At 44.5% G+C, this 20,440-nt stretch overlaps 1 protein-coding gene across 1 annotated transcript; it reads right to left on the reverse strand.

The window, feature by feature from the left end:
• Positions 1-1,590: 1,590 nt before the first annotated feature.
• On the reverse strand, positions 1,591-16,788 carry TDRD6 (tudor domain containing 6). Its single transcript, XM_056563908.1, has 4 exons — positions 11,033-16,788; positions 8,894-8,989; positions 5,228-5,314; positions 1,591-1,661 (listed from the first exon to the last, which is right to left on the reverse strand). Exons 1-4 carry the CDS (start codon positions 16,197-16,199, stop codon positions 1,591-1,593), a joined length of 5,421 nt encoding a protein of 1,806 aa, XP_056419883.1. The 5' UTR covers positions 16,200-16,788.
• Positions 16,789-20,440: the final 3,652 nt, after the last annotated feature.

Here is a 20,440-nt window from a genome sequence, read left to right on the forward strand (position 1 = left end):
AATAAACATCATTTAACCCCTTCCCTATTAAAAGTTTGAATCACCCCCCTTTTCCCATAAAAGAAAAAACACAGTGTAAATAAAAATAAAAATAAACATAAATGGTATCGCCGCGTGCGGAAATGTCCGAATTATAAAAATATATCGTTAATTAAACCGCACGGTCAATGGCGTGCGCGCCAAAAAATTCCAAAGTCCAAAATAGTGCATTTTTGGTCACTTTTTATATCATGAAAAAATGAATAAGTCCTATCAATGCAAAAATGGTACCGTTAAAAACTTCAGATCACGGCGCAAAAAATGAGCCCTCATACCGCCCCATACACGGAAAAATAAAAAAGTTATAGGGGTCAGAAGATGACAATTTTAAACGTATTAATTTTCCTGCATGTAGTTATGATTTTTTCCAGAAGTCCGACAAAATCAAACCTATATAAGTAGGGTATCATTTTAATCGTATGGACCTACAGAATACATATCAGGTGTCATTTTTACCGAAAAATGTACTACGTAGAAACGGAAGCCCCCAAAAGTTACAAAACAGCGTTTTTTTTTAAATTTTGTCGCACAATGATTTTTTTTCCCGCTTCACCATAGATTTTTGGGCAAAATGACTGACGTCATTACAAAGTAGAATTGGTGGCGCAAAAAATAAGCCATCATATGGATTTTTAGGTGTAAATTTGAAAGAGTTATGATTTTTTAAAGGCAAGGAGCAAAAAACGAAAATGCAAAAACGGAAAAACCTCCGGTCCTTAAGGGGTTAAAAAGAATCTGACACCTTGTTAATAAGCACTAAACCCAATATAGTACGTAGGGTTATAGACTATAACTTATAGTACGGTTGAACAGCTTTACAATGAGTGGTCACTTACTCAAATCCGTTCAGTATATGCAAAGTTCTGGCACTGTAAAACTCCTGCTGCATTGTGATCCAGCAAGCATTGGAGGCAGGGAGCCGGCTCGCCCAGCTCCCCTGCCTCCTTCATATTCCTCCACCAGCCTCGCCTCTTTATTATTATCATAATAAATGCCGTGTATAACGGCTCTTCTCTCTGTGCACTCAGCCCGACATTCATTAGCATATTAATGAAGAGGGCCGGGCCAACGGGGGGAAAATGGTGCACAATGCAGCAGGAAGATTACAGTGCCAGAACTCTGCATATACCGTTTACAGCGGGTAAACAAGGTGTTAACGGCAAACTCCAGCCAAAACTAACTTTTCCCTTATCCCCAGGATAGGGGATAAGTAGCTGATTATACCACTTTGGCATCCCCATAAAAAAATTTTGGAGCGATTGTTGTCTACCGCACGTGCTCCTCACTGAGAGCTGCGGTTCCAGTCCAAATGGGATGCCCTGCGATCAGCTACTTATCCCCTATACTGTGGATAGGGAATAAGTACGTTTTGGATGGAGTTCTCCTTTAAGTACTGTATAACTACTATGCTGTCACAACACATACTGCAGCCAGCACTGAGAGATGCAGCAACAGACATGGAGGTTCACATGCTGAGACAACCATGCCCAAAGTTACCCCTGTGGTTTTCCACCAAAACAGACAACAGTGCGGGACTCAGATATACACAGATTACACATTACCTTGTTCAAGATGATTCGAAGACACATCATCTGTCGGGTCATTGTTCTCTTCATACGGGCCTAGGACAAAAAGCAAAAACATTATACAACTACACACAATATTTGCTTTTTAGAATGGGTGACATTGAGTCAAACCTGTAGTTTTAGGACAGATGCTGAAGTTATCAGACGGTTCATACCTCTGTACTCCAGTGTATTATACTTATCAGAGAAAAACTAGACATACAAGACAGCAGACCTGGGGCCATCTTTAGGCCCTTGCCTAGCTGCCATAAAAACCTACTGCCACTCTACAACTGCGTTGCAGGAAACTGATAGGTTAACAAAGGGAGAGCTTCCTTCTTCGGACTAACCGCTTAGATGTTGCGGTTACTCTCAGGTCAGAGAATCTTCCACAAAGATTAATGGTGGAAAATGCTGACATCTTAATATTTTACTGTTAATTATGTGTAGGTACATGAAAAGACACTTTTTGGTGCCTGGTACGAGCAAAGATCGATTTAGCATCTCAAAGGAATTTGTCCCTTTTGATCCTAATGACCGTCGAGACATAAGGTCTGGAGAACTCTGTATACGTGTGAATGGTTGCTCAATGGGGGTAATTAAAGTTGTATTTATGTCATGTAAAACGTATCCCCTATTTACTTATCCCTTTCCGACAGCTGGGACCCCCGCAATCTCCAGTACGGGTCAGTGTCTTACCTCGGAGAGCTCCAGCCTCTACTTTCCGAGACTAATGGGTTTCGGGAGTGACAGCCCGCTCTGCCCAACACCGGCCGCAGCAATGTCCTGCCTCAGGCAAGGAATGGCGGAGCAGACTATCACTGCTGAGACCAGTTCATCTCGGAGGGCTTAGAGGTAAGAGATGGCCCTATTTTGGAGATTGTGGGGGGGGCCCAGCGGTCGGACCCTCCGTGATAACACACTTATCAGCTATCCTGTGGATAGTTTTTACATAACTGGACAATGACTAAAGAACAGCTGTGCTACTCATAAATGAAACACATTTTTAGTCACGCAGGCTCTGCATGGAGTTTTTCCAATAGGTGCGCATACTAATAAAAGGGCTAGATATAACTTCACAGAAACATCAAAATAACATAGCAAAAATCCAGGTGTGGAGACTTAAAATATCTCTAAAAATGGGGAGAAAAAAAAAAAACTTAGTTTAGGGAGTCTCTGCTTTGACCTGAGTTCAGTTGTTTTGCCATAGAACGACATTATACATAACTCTGCACAGCTATCACAGCCAAGCGGCGCTAAGCTTATCCGAGTATTCATGACCCTTTGTCCCCGAGATCAGTAGAGTCTCAGCATTTAAAATTACGATACGTGATAGTGATATGTTAGGAGTTAAAAGGGTTATTTGCCTGTCCAGAGGGGATATCAATAATATACCTAGGGCTGGGCGGTATGACCAAATATGTGTATCACGGTATTTTTGGAACTTATGGCGGTTCCACGGTATATAACGGCGCTGACACTCTATACTGTACGCTGTATCCCTATGCCCGGGCTGCAAAGGGGACGGGAACGTTGGAGAACCGTCAGCCTATCACCGGCCAGCTTCTTACATGACAGTGGGCTCAGCCTATCACCGGCCAAGGCGGAACATCGCTGCGGCCGGTGATAGGCTGACTGCTCTCCGGCGTTCCCGTCCCCAGCAAGCAGGTCCGGACCGATGGGGGGGGAAGGTGAGTTAAAGTTTATTTTGTTTATCTTTTGCAGCCCAGGCATAGGGATACAGCGTACAGTATAGAGCAGTGGTCTTCAACCTGCGGACCTCCAGATGTTGCAAAACTACAACTCCCAGCATGCCCGGACAGCCAACGGCTGTCCGGGCATGCTGGGAGTTGTAGTTTTGCAACATCTGGAGGTCTGCAGGTTGAAGACCACTGGTATAGAGTACAGTGCCGGCGGCCCGCAACAAACAGGAGGACGAGGAGGGCAGCGCTTGCGGATGATATGTGAGTATTTACCCCCACGGGGACAGCGCAGCGCTGATAATTAATTTGGGGTTGGAGAAGCAGAACAGCGCTCGCGGGTCACATATGATTAGTTCCCCGGTGTGGGGACAGCACAGCACTGGGTGATCATTCATTCATTCCCAAGGGGAGGGGCCCAACCGGTATTGCGGTATGGGGAAAAATCCATATCGTGCAGCACAAAAATTTCGGTATGAACCGGCATACCGCCCAGCCCTAATTATACCAGCATTGATCCAGCTTCCAGCAACACCGTCAATCAGCTATTTACAGGGGTTGCAGCACTTAATGCAAGATACACAACCGCTTCAATGTCCTCACATCACAATCTGGTCTGTAGCGGTGGTGTAATGCACTGCAGTGTTGCCTCCTTTATTAGAATGGGTCAACAATTTCTACAAGCTAGATAACCCCTAAACTAGATGTAGCAAGTAGCCTTTAAAATTTGTATATTTGGTACTGACAATATATCTCTAGTGTTAAAGTGTACCTCTCATCAAAATTTTTTTTAAAATATTTTATAGTTTATTACATATAAAACGATTTACTAATTGGGTTTAATTTAAAAAAAATGTATTGTTCCATGTTTTTTATGTGTTTAAACTTTTCACTACTAGGGGTCTCCCTACCAGTCTTATTTTTGGTGATTTCGGACTCACCGCCGGCCTGGCAGCTGAGTCCGAAATCTGATACTGAGCGCTGCTCCCGCCTGTCAAGCAGACAGTTGGGAGCGAGCGCTGTGCGCGCATCCCTTCCAGGCGCGCTCCTGACTCAGCTGGTCAGCGGCGTCTCAGGCTCCTCCCGCTTGCTGGCCCCGAGTCAGTTGAGCGCAGTTCTTCTCCCTGCTCTGCACACCTCCTGTATGCGCGCTCCCGAGAGGAGCGCAGCATACAGGAAGAAGGGCGGAAGCGGCACGGCAGGGCTTCAGATGACGTCGCGCTTGCTGGGCCCCGCCCACTTCCTCCCTTCTCAGATGCTCCTCTCTGAGCTACCGAAGAGGAGCATAAAAAGGTAATTTTAAGTGTTTTTTTTATTTAAAAAAACGCTAGGATAGATAGATAGACTTAGTGACAGGGACAGATGGGGAGGGGGATTAGGGAAAGTTGAGTTGATAATAGGTGCTCTTTAAAGGGGTACCCTGGAAAAAAATAAATCTCAAATCAACTTGTGACAGAAAGTAATACAGATTTTGTATGCTCCAGATGAATTTGTGTCGTTCTTTCCAGTCTGATCAGTGTTCTCTGCGGCCACCTCTGTCCATGTCAGGAACTGTGCAACGAATGAGCAAATCCCCATAGCAAACCTCTCTGGACAGTTCCTGACACGGGCAGAGGTGGAAGCAGAGAGCACTGTGTCTGAATGGAAAGAATACATGACTTCTTTCAGGGTATACAGCAGCTGATAAGTACTGAAAGGCTTGAGTTTCTTAAACAGAAGTAATTTACAAAGCAGTATTAATTTCTGGCACCAGTTGATTAATTTTCTTTTTCCTCCATACTCCTATATCATTAGAGATATCTGGTCAGTACCAGTGGTTGCCAGTTTTACATATAGAACCTTGTGCAAATAATTGTAGGTGACTGTGATTCTGTCGTTACTGGGAAATGTCTTGGGACAAAAGCCAGACAAAGAATGACCAACCTTCTGTGCAATCCTCAAACTCTTCAAACTCTGGGACATCCTCAGATACTCCGGGTACAATTGCTATTTTAATCTCTTCTGTAGCCTCTGCAAGAAATGGAGACATAATATGTAAAAATGGATGTTCTGTAATCTCTAATAAACGGTAAGAGACAAGTGAACTGATCAGCGTCTGTAAATGTCAGATATTGATAAATGTTATAATCCTTGCAGTTCACTTCCCCCATCATGATAAACCACCCCCAGCCTTTATTTTTATTATTTGTTAGTTTTCTACCTTGATATCGCTCTGTATGTTCTGCTCAGTCTCAGTCAGATTAACAGACTGGGAAGGGGCGTTCACCAGCAGGCGTGACATCATCTGAAGCCATACAGGAGAGAACTTCCTCCCTCACTCTGCTACACACAGCCCAGAGCTGTTCAGTGTGTCAGATGAGCTATGATTGGCTGAGGCAACACATCCTCCATTAGCTCTCTGAACTTTACTGTACACTCTATACCAGTGGTCTTCAACCTGCGGACCTCCAGATGTTGCAAAACTACAACTCCCAGCATGCCCGGACAGCCAACGCCTATCCGGGCATGCTGGGAGTTGTAGTTTTGCAACTTCTGGAGGTCCGCAGGTTGGAGACCACTGTTCTATACACTGTTCTGAGCTCCCACCTGCATTTCCTGACTTTTGTCTCTGCCAGGTTGCTGCAGGAGATAACCTGCAGGCAGGACCAGAAGGAGGACCCCTCGTGGCCAAATTTTTAGGGGGGTTAATTTAACACAAAGTTACAAAATGTTATTAAGATGTATATTAGAAAGGTAATTCAAATAGACTAATCTATAACATATTAATTGTTATTACTCCTGCCGCGGCTCCCCCATGCAGGAGGCGTGTCGGCTTCAGCATGACGATGCGGCCGACACGCCCTCCCCCCAATGTATCTCTATGGGAGAGGCGGAGATGCAGCATTTGGGCATCCCCATCACTCCCATAGAGCTGTATGGAGGGGGTGTGTCGTCAACCTCAGTAAGGTCGACGACACGTGCATTAGCCGTGCAGAGCCATGACAATGCCGGGTCGCCATACGGGAGATTGCAGGGTGTCCCAGCAGTCGGACCCCCCCGCGATCAGACACTTATCCACTATCCTGCGGATAGGGGATAAAAGTCTAAGACTGCAGTACTCCTTTAAAGCTATGTTAACACGGTAGAATTTCCTCAATTAATTTCCTCTACTTCTCCATGCAAAAACCATGGCACAGAAGTAGGGCTGCAACTAATCCGAATATTGTTTTGCATAATTGAATAAATCGCATAAAAAAATAACTACAGTGGAGAAGATAATTTGAGAGTTAGATTAGGGAGGGATGAGGGGATCGGACTGAAGGGCTTCTGTGTGTTGAATCTTCTTCAAAATTACTTGTGCGCCATGGTTTTTGCATGGAGAAGTAGAGGGGAAATTTTGCCAAGTAAACAAAGCCCAAGGGGGTTATCCAGGATTAGAAAAAACAGAACTGATTTCTTAAAATCAGCCCCATCCCTTTCCTCAGGTTGTGTGGTGTATTGCAGCTCGGTTACATTGAAGTGTTCTCCTGAACGACGCTCCAGCTCCCTGCATGGAACGGGCATTTTCGACCACCGCAGGAAGCGGGAGATGACAAGCCCCCTCCATACAGTTCTATGGCAGAGCCGGAGCGCTGCTTTCAGCAATCTCTGGCTCTGCCATAGAACTGTATGGAGGGGGCGGGTCAGCCGCAGCTTTGTGCTGTGGTCGAAAACGCTTGGTACATGCAGCTGGGGCAACGTTCGGGAGATCGCGGGGGCCCCATCGGTCGGACCCCCGCAATCTAACATTTATCCCCTTTCCTTGGGATAGGGGATAAGTTGTACATCCCGGAGTTATCCTTTAAAGAAAACCAATCAACTGGGCCAACAATTTTTTTTTTATTGTTACATTTTATGTAAAAATAAATTTTCAAAATAGGATTTGTTATTTTTATCTCTTAGTAATGCTGCTATAAGCATTACATATTATTGTCTTGCGCCAGCTGACAAGCCGCTAGCAGGCACCCAGATAAGTGATCTGATTGGATAACCATACCAATCAGATCACTGGCACCTCCGCACTCTTCTGATGCTGTATGGAATGACTGCGCGGCTCAGTGCACACGTGACCTCACACACGTCACTGGAAGAAGAACAGAAGAGTAAAAAAAATAATAATCTTGGCCCACGCCAGAGCTGGTCCGGTAAGTAAACATATGTAGTGTTAGAGATACAGACTGCAACAAAAGTCTGTATCTCTACAATAAAACTTAGGGACACAAAACATTATATAACAACTGTATTTAACTTTAGGGGACATGTCCTCTTTAACCCCTTAACGACGCAGGACGTATATTTACGACCTGCACCGGCTCCCTGCGCCATATCGGGTTGGTCCCAGCAGCCACCAACGGCCAGGACCCGCGGCTAATAACGGACATCACCGATCGCGGTGATGCCCAGTATTAACCCTTCATACACAGCGATCAAAGTTGATCGCCATGTCTAAAATTAAAGTGAAACCTTCCCAGCTGCTCAGTCGGGCTGATCGGGACCACCGAGGTAAAGCAGCGCTGTCCCGATCAGCTGTACAGACACGAAAGGGGACCCTACCTGCCTCCTTGTTGTCCGATCGCCGAATGACTGCTCCGTGCCTGAGATCCAGGCAGGAGCAGTCGAGCGGCAATAACACTGATCAATGCTATGCGATTGTATAGCAGTGTTCAGTGTAGGAAACCAGTGTGTGCAATGGTATAGTCCCCTATGGGGGCTAAAACATTGTAAAAAAAAAAAAAAAAAAGTGAAAATAAAGTGTTAATAAATGTTATTTAACCCCTTTCCAAATAGAAGTCTGAATCACCCCCCTTTTCCCCATAAAAAAAATGTAAATAAAAATATAAAACATGTGGTATCGCCACGTGCGTAAATGTCTGAACTATAAAAATATATGGTTAATTAAACTACATGTTCAATGGTGTACACGTAAAAAATTCCAAAGTACAAAATAGTGTACTTTTAGTGTAATTTTTGGTGCCTTTTTATACCATAAAGAAATGAATAAAAAGTGATCAAAAAGTCCAATCAAAACAAAAACGGTACCGATAAAAACTTCAGATCATGGCGCAAAAAATGAGCCCCATATGCGGAATAATAAAAAAGTTATAGGGGTCAGAAGATGACATTTTTAAACGTATTAATTTTCCTGCATGTAGTTATGATTTTTTCCAGAAGTACGACAAAATCAAACCTATATAAAAGTATGGTATCATTTTAATCGTATGGACCTAGATAATAAAGAGAAGGGGTAGTTTTTACCAAAAAATGTACTGCGTAGAAACGGAAGCCCCCGAAATCTACAAAATGGCGTTTTATTTTTGGGAAAAATGACTTATGTCATTACAAAGTAGAATTTGTGGCGCAAAAAATAAGCCATCATTTGGATTTTTAGGTGGAAAATTTAAAGGGTTATGAGTTTTAAAAAGGAGGAAAAAACGAAAATGCAAAAACTGAAAAATGCTTAGTCCTTAGGGGGTTAACTACTTTCCATTAAACTAGTTCTAAAGTATGATTTTGATATATTCTGTACTTTATAAATTGCTGTATATAAAATATATATATATAAATAATTACCAAATTCATCTTGCGGAACTTGATCCTTTAAAGCTACGTGACTCAAGTCTTCCACAGCCGGGCCATTATGTGCTTTATGATGCAAGTTCACGGCTTCTGAAAATAAATTAGATGTAAGAAATGTGACGACACCCAAAAAATAAAGCGAAGCAGATAATTTAACAGGTAATATTGTGAATATGAAGAAATTCAATATAAATGGATAATAAACCGAAAGTCATTTGGTTACCTAGAGGTAGTACTGGGCGGTATGGCCTAAAATGAATATCACGGTATTTTTTTTTATTATCGCGGTACCACGGTATTACCGCCTGTATCCCCCCCGCGAGCGGGGTCCCTAGGCCCATTAGCGGTGTCAAATGTGCCCCCCGCGAGCGCAACCATCACCGCTAGCGGGGTCCCTGTGCCCACTAGCGGTGTCACAAGAATGCCGAGCGCGGCTCTGTTCCCTGTCCCTGTCAGCTCTCAGGGTATGGGAACAAATTTAAAAGCCTCGCGCGCAGCTAACGTAGTACTACGTTAGCCGCACGCAAGGCTTTTAAATCTGTTCCCGTACCCTGAGAGCTGACAGGGACGGGGAACAGAGCCATGCTTGGCATTCTTGTGACACCACTAGAGGGCACAGGGACCCGCTAGCGGTGATGGTAGCGATTGCATTCGTGGGAGGCATTCTTGTGACACCACTAGTGGGCACATGGATCCCGCTAGCAGTGGGGATTGATCGTGCTCGCGGGGACACTGGCTGACAGCCGCAGCGGGGGGCCACAGAAGCACACCGGGACAAGTGAGGGCGCCGCGCTGGGCTCTACAATTCATCCGGAGGGTGGGGGAGGGGCCCGACCAGTATAGCGGTATGGGCAAAAATCCATACCGTGGGAGGAAAAAAAAAAACGGTATCCGGTTCATACCGGTATACCGCCCAGCACTACCTAGAGGATGCGTATGCAAAAGAAGTTGCTGGAATTACATACATTATAGATATATACATACATACATACATAATGGATGTAGGCAGCACACCAAAATTGTGAAATCAAAAGTTGTGGTTTTTATTCCATGATGTAAAGTACAACGTTTCGGCAATCTCTCACCGCCATTTTCACTTGAAAATGGCGGTGAGAGATTGCCGAAACGTTGTACTTTATATCATGGAATAAAAACCACAACTTTTGACTTCACAATTTTGGTGTGCTGCCTACATCCATTATGTATTAAGAAGAACCGGGGCGCCTAAGCTCTATAGTGCTTGCACCCACCCTTCCTTTGTCTGGATGTGCTGCTTTTTATGGACATTTACATATTATATTATATATATATATATATATATATATATATATATATATATATATATATATATACACACACACACACACACACACACACATACACACTATGGGGGAGATCAAAACCTGTGTAGAGGAAGAGTGGTGCAGTAGCCCATAGCAACTAATCAGATCGCTTCTATAATTATTCAGGCATTTTTGAAAATAAAAGAAGCAATCTGATTGGTTGCTATGGGCAAATGCACCACTCCTCTTCTAAACAGGTCTTGACATACATTATATATATATATATACACACACACACACACACACATTACTGCTTTTGTATAGGTGCTACCACCAGCATTTCCCTAGGTTGAAAGAGGGTTTTCCATGAGCAACATTTTATTACCAAGGTAATACAACTGCTGGAGGTCTGACTGTGCGGCTCTCTGCTAACCATGTCCAGTTACGTTACTGTCAAAGAGAAGCAGAGCACAATACTCGCATACCTCCGTCAGTTCCAAAAAGCTGAATGGGGCACAGAAAGCATGCTCGATAGCTGCTCAATTCAAACAGGGGACACGGGACCAGTTTTTGTGATCATTGGGGACCCCAACAATCATTGCATACATTTGCCACCTATCCTGTGCATAGGTGATAAATGTTTCTGGTGGTAAAACCTTTTCAAACTAGAGTTTTCCAACGAGTGGACCTCCAGCAGTTGCAAAACTACAACTCCCAGCATGCCCGAACAGCCGTTGGCTATCCGGGCATGCTGGGTGTTGTTTTTTTTAACAGCTTGAAACACACTCAAAGCTTTTAACGATAAACTTTGCCAAGCTATCATTTTTGTCTTAACCAACCTACATCTCACCTTTAACCCCATCTGTGTCACTTTCTTGCTCTTCATTAAGACGGGAACAGGCTTGATCTTCTATCACATCTTCCTGTAGGGGGCAGTCTTCATCATACTGGCCTTCTAGGGCACTCTCTTCAGGCTCATACGCTCTTACATCTGTGGTACATAACTCTTCACACACTTGAGGTTGATCTGTTTCCACAGCCTGGTTTTCATCTATAGGAGTTAAGTTTATGGACCCGTCTGGCACTTCTAAGCCCTCGCTCTTCACTCCTTGCAGGAACTGTCTCACGTCCTCACGTATATCCAGCCCATTACACTTAATGGTGACACGTGCCACCGGTATATAGCTCTCGTCTGGTTCTTGTATTTCATGAATGGTCAATTCCAGCATGTCTTCATTTACTTTCTCATAGAAGTAGTTTCTGCCTTCTGAGGTCCAGGTTTCTGCTTTCATGTCAAAATCCGCCAAGCAGCATGAAAATGCTTGAGGAGAAATTTTTACTAAGGGTTCAGGAAGTTGCCGAATTTGGTCTTGCCCAACAGAGTCCTCATTACCGTAGTCGATAAACCTCACGGTCACCACATCAGACTCCATTTTGGTAACCATGGCCCTGTACCAGTTGTTATCCTCACTGAAGATGACATTGCAAGGACTGCCAACGCGAAGGGAAGCTATAAAATCATTGCTTCTGACAGACTTTTCTCCGGCCTCTTGGACTTGTGATGCTAGAGAGTCCATATCTGCCGTTGATAGTTGACACCAGAAACACTCGGGCCCATCTACGGCGCTGGCATAGACTTTTACGGTGGCACCCGGTTGGGGTAAATTCCAGTTGAAGGCATTGACAGATGGAGCTTCCACCTCCTTGACAACCTTCATTATTTTTTCCTCCTTGACAGGTTCTTCGGGTGCGTTCAGCAGGTCATTGAGGCACCCCAGCTCATCTTTAAGAATTACCTCCCACTTTTGACCGTCTTGTTTCTGAAACTCACAATCGAGGTGAGTGTCACTTGTACGTTCAGAAAACTTAGCCAACACCTCCTGCAGGCTGGGTGCAGATAAGGCATTCTTAGGTTTCTCCAATGAGCAAAAGATACTCATAACAGGAACAGAGCAACACTTTTGAGGGAGACTGTAGTTTTTACAGTCGGAGATGACCGAAGTGTTTCCATAATCGATGTACTGGACACATAAACCTTGCCTGCTCTTTCCAGTAACGACTCCCCGATAATATAGACCATCGTCAGGGAAATAAGCACAAATGACGTTACCCGGATGGATGTCTTGGTCGCGAAGCTCTTCAAGTGAACCCTTCTTGTTCAGAATTTCTGACATCTCATCTAGTTTGCTGTCTTCAGCAACCTGCACATAAAAGTCAAAAACTGAGTTTATATGCGAAACGTACACTGCTTTCTTCATCCCACAGAAGATTTTTCTCTGGGGAACATCACTTAAGGTAACCACCACAGGGGGTTTGGCAGGAGACGGGCGTTCAATTGCTAATATAGAGGATTGTCTTTGTGGGAAGGACTTGTTTCCACCTTGTTTGACATCTCGTCCACCAAAGTTTCCTTGACAAGAATCACTGGTTGGAAATCTTTGGATGGTTTCAGTCTTTCTTTGGAAACTAGACTCTTGATAGCGAGAATTGTAGTCTTTGCTTTCTGTTTTATAAGGAAAGGTTGGATTTTTTTTGGACATTCTCTCAGGTTCTTGAGCAATTACTAAATGACTGCGGGTATCAGAGCCTCTTGTAAGTAAATGACTGTGGCTATCAGAGTCTCTAGTAACTGAAAGATTGCGGCTTTCAGGGCCTCTGGTAACTGAATGACTGCGGCTATCATAGTCTCTAGTAACTGAATTAATGCGACTATCAGGGCCTCTCGTAACTGAATGACTGCGGACATCAGAATCTCTAGTAACTGAATGATTGCGGCCATCAGGGCCACTCGTAATTGAATGACTGCGGACATCAGAATCTCTAGTAACTGACCGATTGCGGCTATCAGGGCCTCTTGTAACTGAATTACTGCGGACATCATAATCTCTCGTAACTGAATGATTGCGGCTATCAAAGTCTCTAGTGACTATATGACTGCGGACATCAGAATCTCTAGTTACTGAACGATTGCGGCTATCAGGGCCTCTCGTAACTGAATGACTACAGACTTCAGAATCTCTCGTTACTGAATGACTACGGACTTCAAAGTCTCTGCTCTTGAAACTTGTTTCTACTGTGAAAGAAATCTTTTTTTCTTGGCTGCTTGCATTATCAGGAGGTTTTCTCAAATCCTCCTGTTTGGCAGATCTTGGATGAGCAGGTTGCGGATTATCAGATTTTTCTTTCAGGACCCTCAGACCCAACTTGCTTTTGAGGGTTTCGTTAATCTTTTGCTCCCCGTCAAAGAGGTCAATCGAAAACTTTCCATCTGCATCTTTTGCTACAAACAAGGCCTTTAGAGGTTTATCCAGAACAGTATTTTTAAACCAGGATACAATTTTCCCTGGAACATCAGATGGAATATCAGATAAAGAACATTTGATTGCTTGCACTGGTACAAGTAAAATGTTGTGTTCAGAGGACATGATGGGTAAAATGTCATCTTTTGAAAGCTTTTCTGTATTGCCGTAGTCAACAAAGAATATTTCGTTACTCCTGTTCTCAGACTTCATGCCCCGATACCATTGCCGGTCGCTGAATTTTGCCAGACACAGAGATCCACAGTTTGAGAGCAACATTTTCTTTGGCGTTTTATCTAAAACCTTTGTAATAGTGGCCGAAATCCTGTCTATGGTATTACTACTTCTGGCCAGCTGTAGATAAAATAATGAGAGAGAATCAACATATGTGATGTAGATTTCTTCCTTATCTCCAAGTTTAAGGTCATGCTTTGAATAGTAGTAAGTTAGAAGCTGCACAGACGATGCCAGGGTTTTGTGGTGAAGATGGGTTGCATAGCCACTCTGTACCAGCTCATCACACACACTGGCAAAAGGGGTATACAAGTCAACAATATTAAAAATTTCTTTGTCCAGGGACGCTGTGGCATAAAATATACAGTGAAATTCGGTCCATTTGGAAGCTTTCTGGACAAACTGCGAAAAAACCTTGGTAGCTTCAGTGTCCCAAGTGAAGGGATTGTTTCCTTTTGGAGTAATGATATTGTAGAGACTGCACTTAAAAGCCTGAGCCTTTAGGTGGAAGAATTCACTGTTTAAGGCACGGAGATTGGTAAGTGGGACAGTTTCACGGATCCCATAGTCCACATATAAGACTTCAACAGTTGTTGTTTTTGAGATGTTTACTGGAATCTCATTGATAAACGCTCTATACCATACATCATCCTTGGGGCTTTTTGCTAGGCAAGCAAGAGTATCGCTGGTATACAGAGAATTTGTGGACATGCACTGCTTCTGTATGGCATCCATCACGGTGCAAAGGTCTGCTCTAGACCTGGCATTTTGGCACCAGAATAACCCGGGGTTCTCTATGTACGACACGACTACTTCAATGGTTGTGCCAGGTTCAAATAACTGATCTTCGAAGGGAGAAAACTGCAAAGTCTCTGTATTCTCTTCACAGGGATATGAAGCAGCGGTCTCCTTCTCAATCTTAGGTTTGTAATCTGCAGCAGACGGCTTCAATACAGCCTTAGAGGACTCAATGATCCCAATTTTTTCACTATTGGATTGCCCATCGACAGAATCAAGTTCCTCAAACCTTGCAAGTCCTGCATTAGCTAGGATTTTTCCTATGCATCTCTCTTCAATTCTGGACTGGTCTTGGATGTCTATGGTATACTCGTCGGCATCTTTTAATATCACGTGAATGACTAGATGTCTATCGGTGACCACAATCTTAAAGGCTCGGATGGCTTCCTGACTCCAGGTGTCTTCTAGAGGATAGGTATCGGCAATGCAGCATTTAACAGCCAATGCTTGAAGTTTAGTAAACTTTGTGGGCAGTTCCTTGACATTGTACCAGTCCACCGTCTCCAATATCCCATCATCCAAAAAGTACACTTTTACCTGCTTCCTTTCATCAAGTGATATAACTTCGGCACGGCAGTACAGATCTTCGTACCTTGCGCAGCACAGTTGTCCCGGTTTGGGGGCAGCTATAATTCCCTCTAATTTTGAAGCCTGTGAATACAACGTTGTCATTCCGTCTACCATTTCCTTATGTTCTGCCGCATACATTTTAAGCCGGACCCAGAAACTGAAAGGGTCGATGACAAACACAACCTCCGCATCGTAGAATTTGCTAGTCTTTAGCTCCACCGGTGGGAACTTGGAGACATAGGAGTCGCTCTGTAGGGTTTGTTCTGAAGGAACTTTCTTCTCGTCATCTGCCAATGGTACTGTCAATCCGGGCATTGTTACTGTAGGGTTCTGAGACCGCGTCTTAAAGTGGTGGTTGAGGTTCGTGCCATCTTCTGCGAACAAAGTGACAAAGTACAAGCGCTCGTAGGAGTTGAAGCACTCGATTTTGGCGTTGACTTGCTTTCCATGTAGCATTGTGCAGAACTCAGCCACCAGTCTCTGGTCCCAGTCAAGGCCTCCGTTGGCGATGTCGTACAAAGCGCATGGGAAAGTGACCACCGGCAAACGTAAAAACTCCTCGGCGAGGTGTCTTAACCTGCTCAGCGGGACAATCTCCCGTCCTCCCCAGTCCACGTGGATGACAGTAGCCAGCGGCTTGTCCACAAAGAGCCCTTGCAGCAATGAACGGTACCACCTGCCGTCCGCACCCATGGATGCACATGGTTGACCCGCGGTTAAAGCCGGTTGCGGCCCTAGCTCTCCATAACTCTTCTGGACCTGGTAATAATGCTGCATGCTCTCCGACAGCCTCTGAGCTTCATGGGACATGCTCCTCAGCTGACAAGAGAAGCAATAGGGTGCCAATACCTGGGTGATCAGGATAGGTTCTGTAGTGCCAATGTCAAGACGTGGGTAGTAGTAGTTCATAGGCCCAGGGCTATACTGCTGGCCTGGGATGGCCATGTTGTTTGCAGCCTGTGGACCGCATAGAGATTCAGAATGCCAGAAGTGTTGTCTTATGCCAGAAGCCATATTGCTTACAGGATATCTATAGGTCGGCGCCAGGTTGGCAGCCCTACTGTCTCCAGGCATGTAGGTGCTCTCTGGGTATCTGTAGGGTTGTATACCGGCCATATTGAAAGGTACAGGGACCCTGAAGGTACCTGGTCAGGTGGGAAGAGGAGAACCCGCCCTGGGCCTCAGGGGTAACTATGGTGACACAGATTAAAGATGGCGCCCGGGGCCTTGTACTTATCTTCAGGAGTCCTTGTATATCCCTCCGCACGTTCCTGGACAGCCGCACCGGAGAAAACGCGGACAAACCGGGACTGGCGCACAGCTACAAGCGTGGAGAGAGCGCACTCCGAAGACCCGCCCTGACGTAACTTCCAGCACCTCTAAGCTAGGGCGGCTCAGCGGGATGACGTCACTACGCACAGACGTGAGGGCAAAGTATGGGCGAGCTATAGCGACACCTACTTCCACTCATAATTCAGACGGTTCAAATCAGTTAATACCGGCCGTAAGCTGCACGATCACGCACAGGGCCAAAGGGTTAAAAAACTGCTTCAAAAAACAAAACTGTTTGGGTTGCCCATAGCAACCAATCACAGTGCGGGTTTCATTTTTGGTTACTGCTATGTGATTGGTCACTATAGGATACCGGCGTCTATTGGAACCAATCACTGAAAAGCTGGTTACTATAGGCAACTGAGATAACTGGAAAAAGGTATAGCAACCAATCAGTGCTAGTTTCATTTTTTTAATTCTGCACTGTGATTGGTCACTATAGGATACAGGCGTCTATTTGAACCAATCACTGAAAAGCTGGTTGCTATAGGCAACTGAGATAACTGAAAAAAGATGTAGCAACCAATCACAGTGCTGGTTTCATTTTTGTATTCTGCACTGTGATTGGTAACTACAGGATACAGGTCGTCTATTGGAACCACTGAAAAGCTGATTGGTTGCTATGGGCAACAAAGATAACTGAAAAATAAAAGATGTAGCAGCCAATCGATACGCAGGTTTCACTTTTGTATTCTGCTGTGCGATTGGTCCCTATAGGATACAGACGTCTGTTGGAACCAATCCCTGAAAAGCTGATGTGTTGCTATGGGCAACAAAGATATCTGGAAAACAAAAGATGTAGCAGCCAATCGATACGCAGGTTTCACTTTTGTATTCTGCTATGCGATTGGTCCCTATAGGATACAGACCTCTGTTGGAACCAATCACTGAAAAGCTGATTGGTTGCTATGGGCAACAAAGATAATTCGGGGGAAAAGTTGTAGCAACCAATCACAGCACAGGTTTTATTTTATCCAGGGCAAAATACAAAAAAATGAAAGCAGCACTGTGATTGGCTGCTGTAACGGTTGCCTTTAGCGCTCACTCGCAGGAACCAATCACATTGCGGCTTTTATTTAAAATGAATGCCGTGATTGGTTGCTACGGGCAACAAATATAGTTTTTCTTCTAGGTCCTCCAGCTTTTGCAAAACTAAAACTCTCAGCATGCTGGGAGTTGTAGTTTTGCAACAGCTGAAGTCCCACAGTTTTGAGACCACTATTTTAGGCCTTGTTCACACCTGCGTTTGTTCATTTCCATTGCTCTACATAGGAAGCAAAACAAAAAAATATAATTTCCATGCCAGAAATTCCACCGTGTTCACAGCGCAGCAGAATCCCGTTGAAGCGGAATCTCCGTGCCTGTTTCCAATGCGAAATCCGGCATGGAAATTCTGCAGTGTGAACATAGCCTAAGGCTGGTGTTTTTGTTTGGGCCAAAAAATTCTGGCTGGTTGCTACGGGCAACAAATATAGTTTTTCTTCTAGGCCAGCGCGGCCCTCCAGCTTTTGCAAAACTACAACTCTCAGCATGTCCCGACAGCCAACGGCTGTCCGGGCATGCTGGGAGTTGTAGTTTTGCAACAGCTGAAGTCCCACAGTTTGGAGACCACTATTCTAGGCCTTGTTCACACCTGCGTTGGTTCATTTCTATTGCTCTACATAGGAAGCAAAACAATGGAAATTACTGCAGCGCGGCATCCGTCACATTTCGGACAACGACGGCTCCAAAAAAAAACTATTGATAATAATGGAGTCTGTAAGTTTCAGTTTAAGGGTTTCCCACATGGCGTAAATTCAGCGTATTTCACGCTGCGCAAAATTTACGGCAGCAGCGGGAAATACGCTGCGTATTCCTTGCTCACTATGCACACAGGGCTTTCCGGCGGCAGCCCTATGTGTGCAGTGAGTTTTGGAGGCGGAGCCGCGCGTCACAGTCACGTCGGCACACGGCTCCGCCTCTAACACTCACTACACGCATAGGGCTGCCGCCGGAAAGCCCTGTGTGTATAGTGAGCAAGGAATACGCAGCGTATTTCCCGCTGGTGCCGTAAATTTTGCTTAGCGTGAAATATGCTGCGTATACGCCATGTGGGAACGCACCCTCAGGGTACATTCACACGGGCGGATTTATTTGCGGGTTTCCCGCTGCGTATTTGAAAGGGGGCGGGCTCTTCTCGGCTGTCCTCAGCAGATTTTCTGCTGCATAATTTCCACTGCGGAAAATCCGCTGCAGACCCTACTGACTTCAATGGGGCTTGCGGCGGACTTTCCGCAGTGGAAAATCTCCTGCGACCAACCACAAAGAGCCCACCCCTTTCAAATACGCAGCGGGAAACCCGCAAATAAATCCACCCCTGTGAATGTACCCTTAGAGTTGTCCATATTGCCAGAAACGAAATTAAAAACTAACCCAGCAGCCCAATTTCTGCAGTCAGTTTTGACAGGATCTGCAAAGCGTGAACACAGACTTAGGCTGCATTCACACCACATTTTTGCAATACAGTTACCGTTTCAGGTTTTTGATAAAAAACTGATTCCTCAAAACCGGACTAAACTGTATTAAAACGTGTGCAAAAAATGATGTCCGGTTGCATCTGTTTTTTAAGAAAAAAACATATACGTTTTTAACTTTTCACTCTATTATGAATAAAGTTTCACTTGTTTGATTGAAATTCCAAGAAAAAAACCTGTGCAAAGTCAAAAACCGGATGGTGAAAACCGGATGGAACCGTACGCACATACAGTTCTGTAGGGTTTCCATTGACTCCCATGTTAAAAAAAAAAAAATGGTATACGGTTTAATACAGTTTTTCACCCAGACCAAAAAACAACGTGGTAGGCTACGGTTTTGGGTACAGGAAAAAAAAAAGGACAAAACCGTACAAGATGCAAAATGGACACAACCTGATGCATCTTTTGGCATATGGTTTTCAATACGGTTCCATGCGGTTTTCACATATAAAACGTATACGGGAATTGTATTGCAAAAACGTGGTGTGAATGCACTCTTAGGTGCTGGATCCGGCGGGGGGAGGGGCAAACCGGGTGCTCCAATACCCCAGCCGGATCAGCCCGTGACTCCATTTACTTTAATGACCCGACCGGAGTCAAACGGTGACTCCGGTTGGCTCAGTTTTGACCCATATGCGGTTTTGGACCGGACCTAAAACCGTAGTATACTATGGTTTTAGGTCCGGTCAGGAAACCGCATAACACTACATAACTATACTCTGTCTTTGCTTTGCCGTAAACCGGGCCACAAAATGGGTCTAGTTTATGTAAACCCCACCCAGAAGTACCCATTTCATCTATGCTCACATCAGGCTATGAACAGAAACAACTTTTGTTTGGTGTTTTTTTTCTTTTGACCAGAATTTTTTTTTTTTTTCCTGTACGGAAACATCTGCCGCAGAAATTCCGATTCCAGCCTCCGCAGAAAGATAGATGGACAATTTTCAGAAATCGCAGCATGCTGGGACTATGGGGTTGTTTTTTTTTTTTCTGTCAAGGAATCTTGTCATTTGTTCTCCTATAAACTTCTATGGGACTGAAAAATACCAAGAAAATAGAAATCCTTGAGTCGCATGATGAATAGATCACATGACTTGTAACGATAGAAATGCAGGGGAATAAACTCCAAAGGGGGAAAAAAAAGCCAAGACTAAAACCCACTATTTTGGAAGAAAAAACCCACAGACCCTCCATCTTGGGAGTACAAAATAAGAGGGGCCTTTTTGTGGCATATTTTTCAGGTAAAAAAAACCCCCACCAAAAATAAGTTGTGAAACATACAGGAATGCGTCGTCTCATAGACAGCTATGCATTCCGTGCAGACTCCACACAAAATATGAACGTGTTCATTCTTTGTGCGGACACGGAAAATAGAATTTCCATGCCGGAAATTCCACCGTGTGCACAGCGCAACAGAATCCCGTTGAATTCAACGGAACTCTTCTGCAACGGAATCTCCGTGGCAGATTCCAATGCGAAATCCGGCATGGAAATTCTGCAGTGTGAACATGG

This window comes from Hyla sarda, chromosome 3 (assembly GCF_029499605.1).
Source record: "Hyla sarda isolate aHylSar1 chromosome 3, aHylSar1.hap1, whole genome shotgun sequence".
Classification (NCBI taxonomy): domain Eukaryota; kingdom Metazoa; phylum Chordata; class Amphibia; order Anura; family Hylidae; genus Hyla; species Hyla sarda.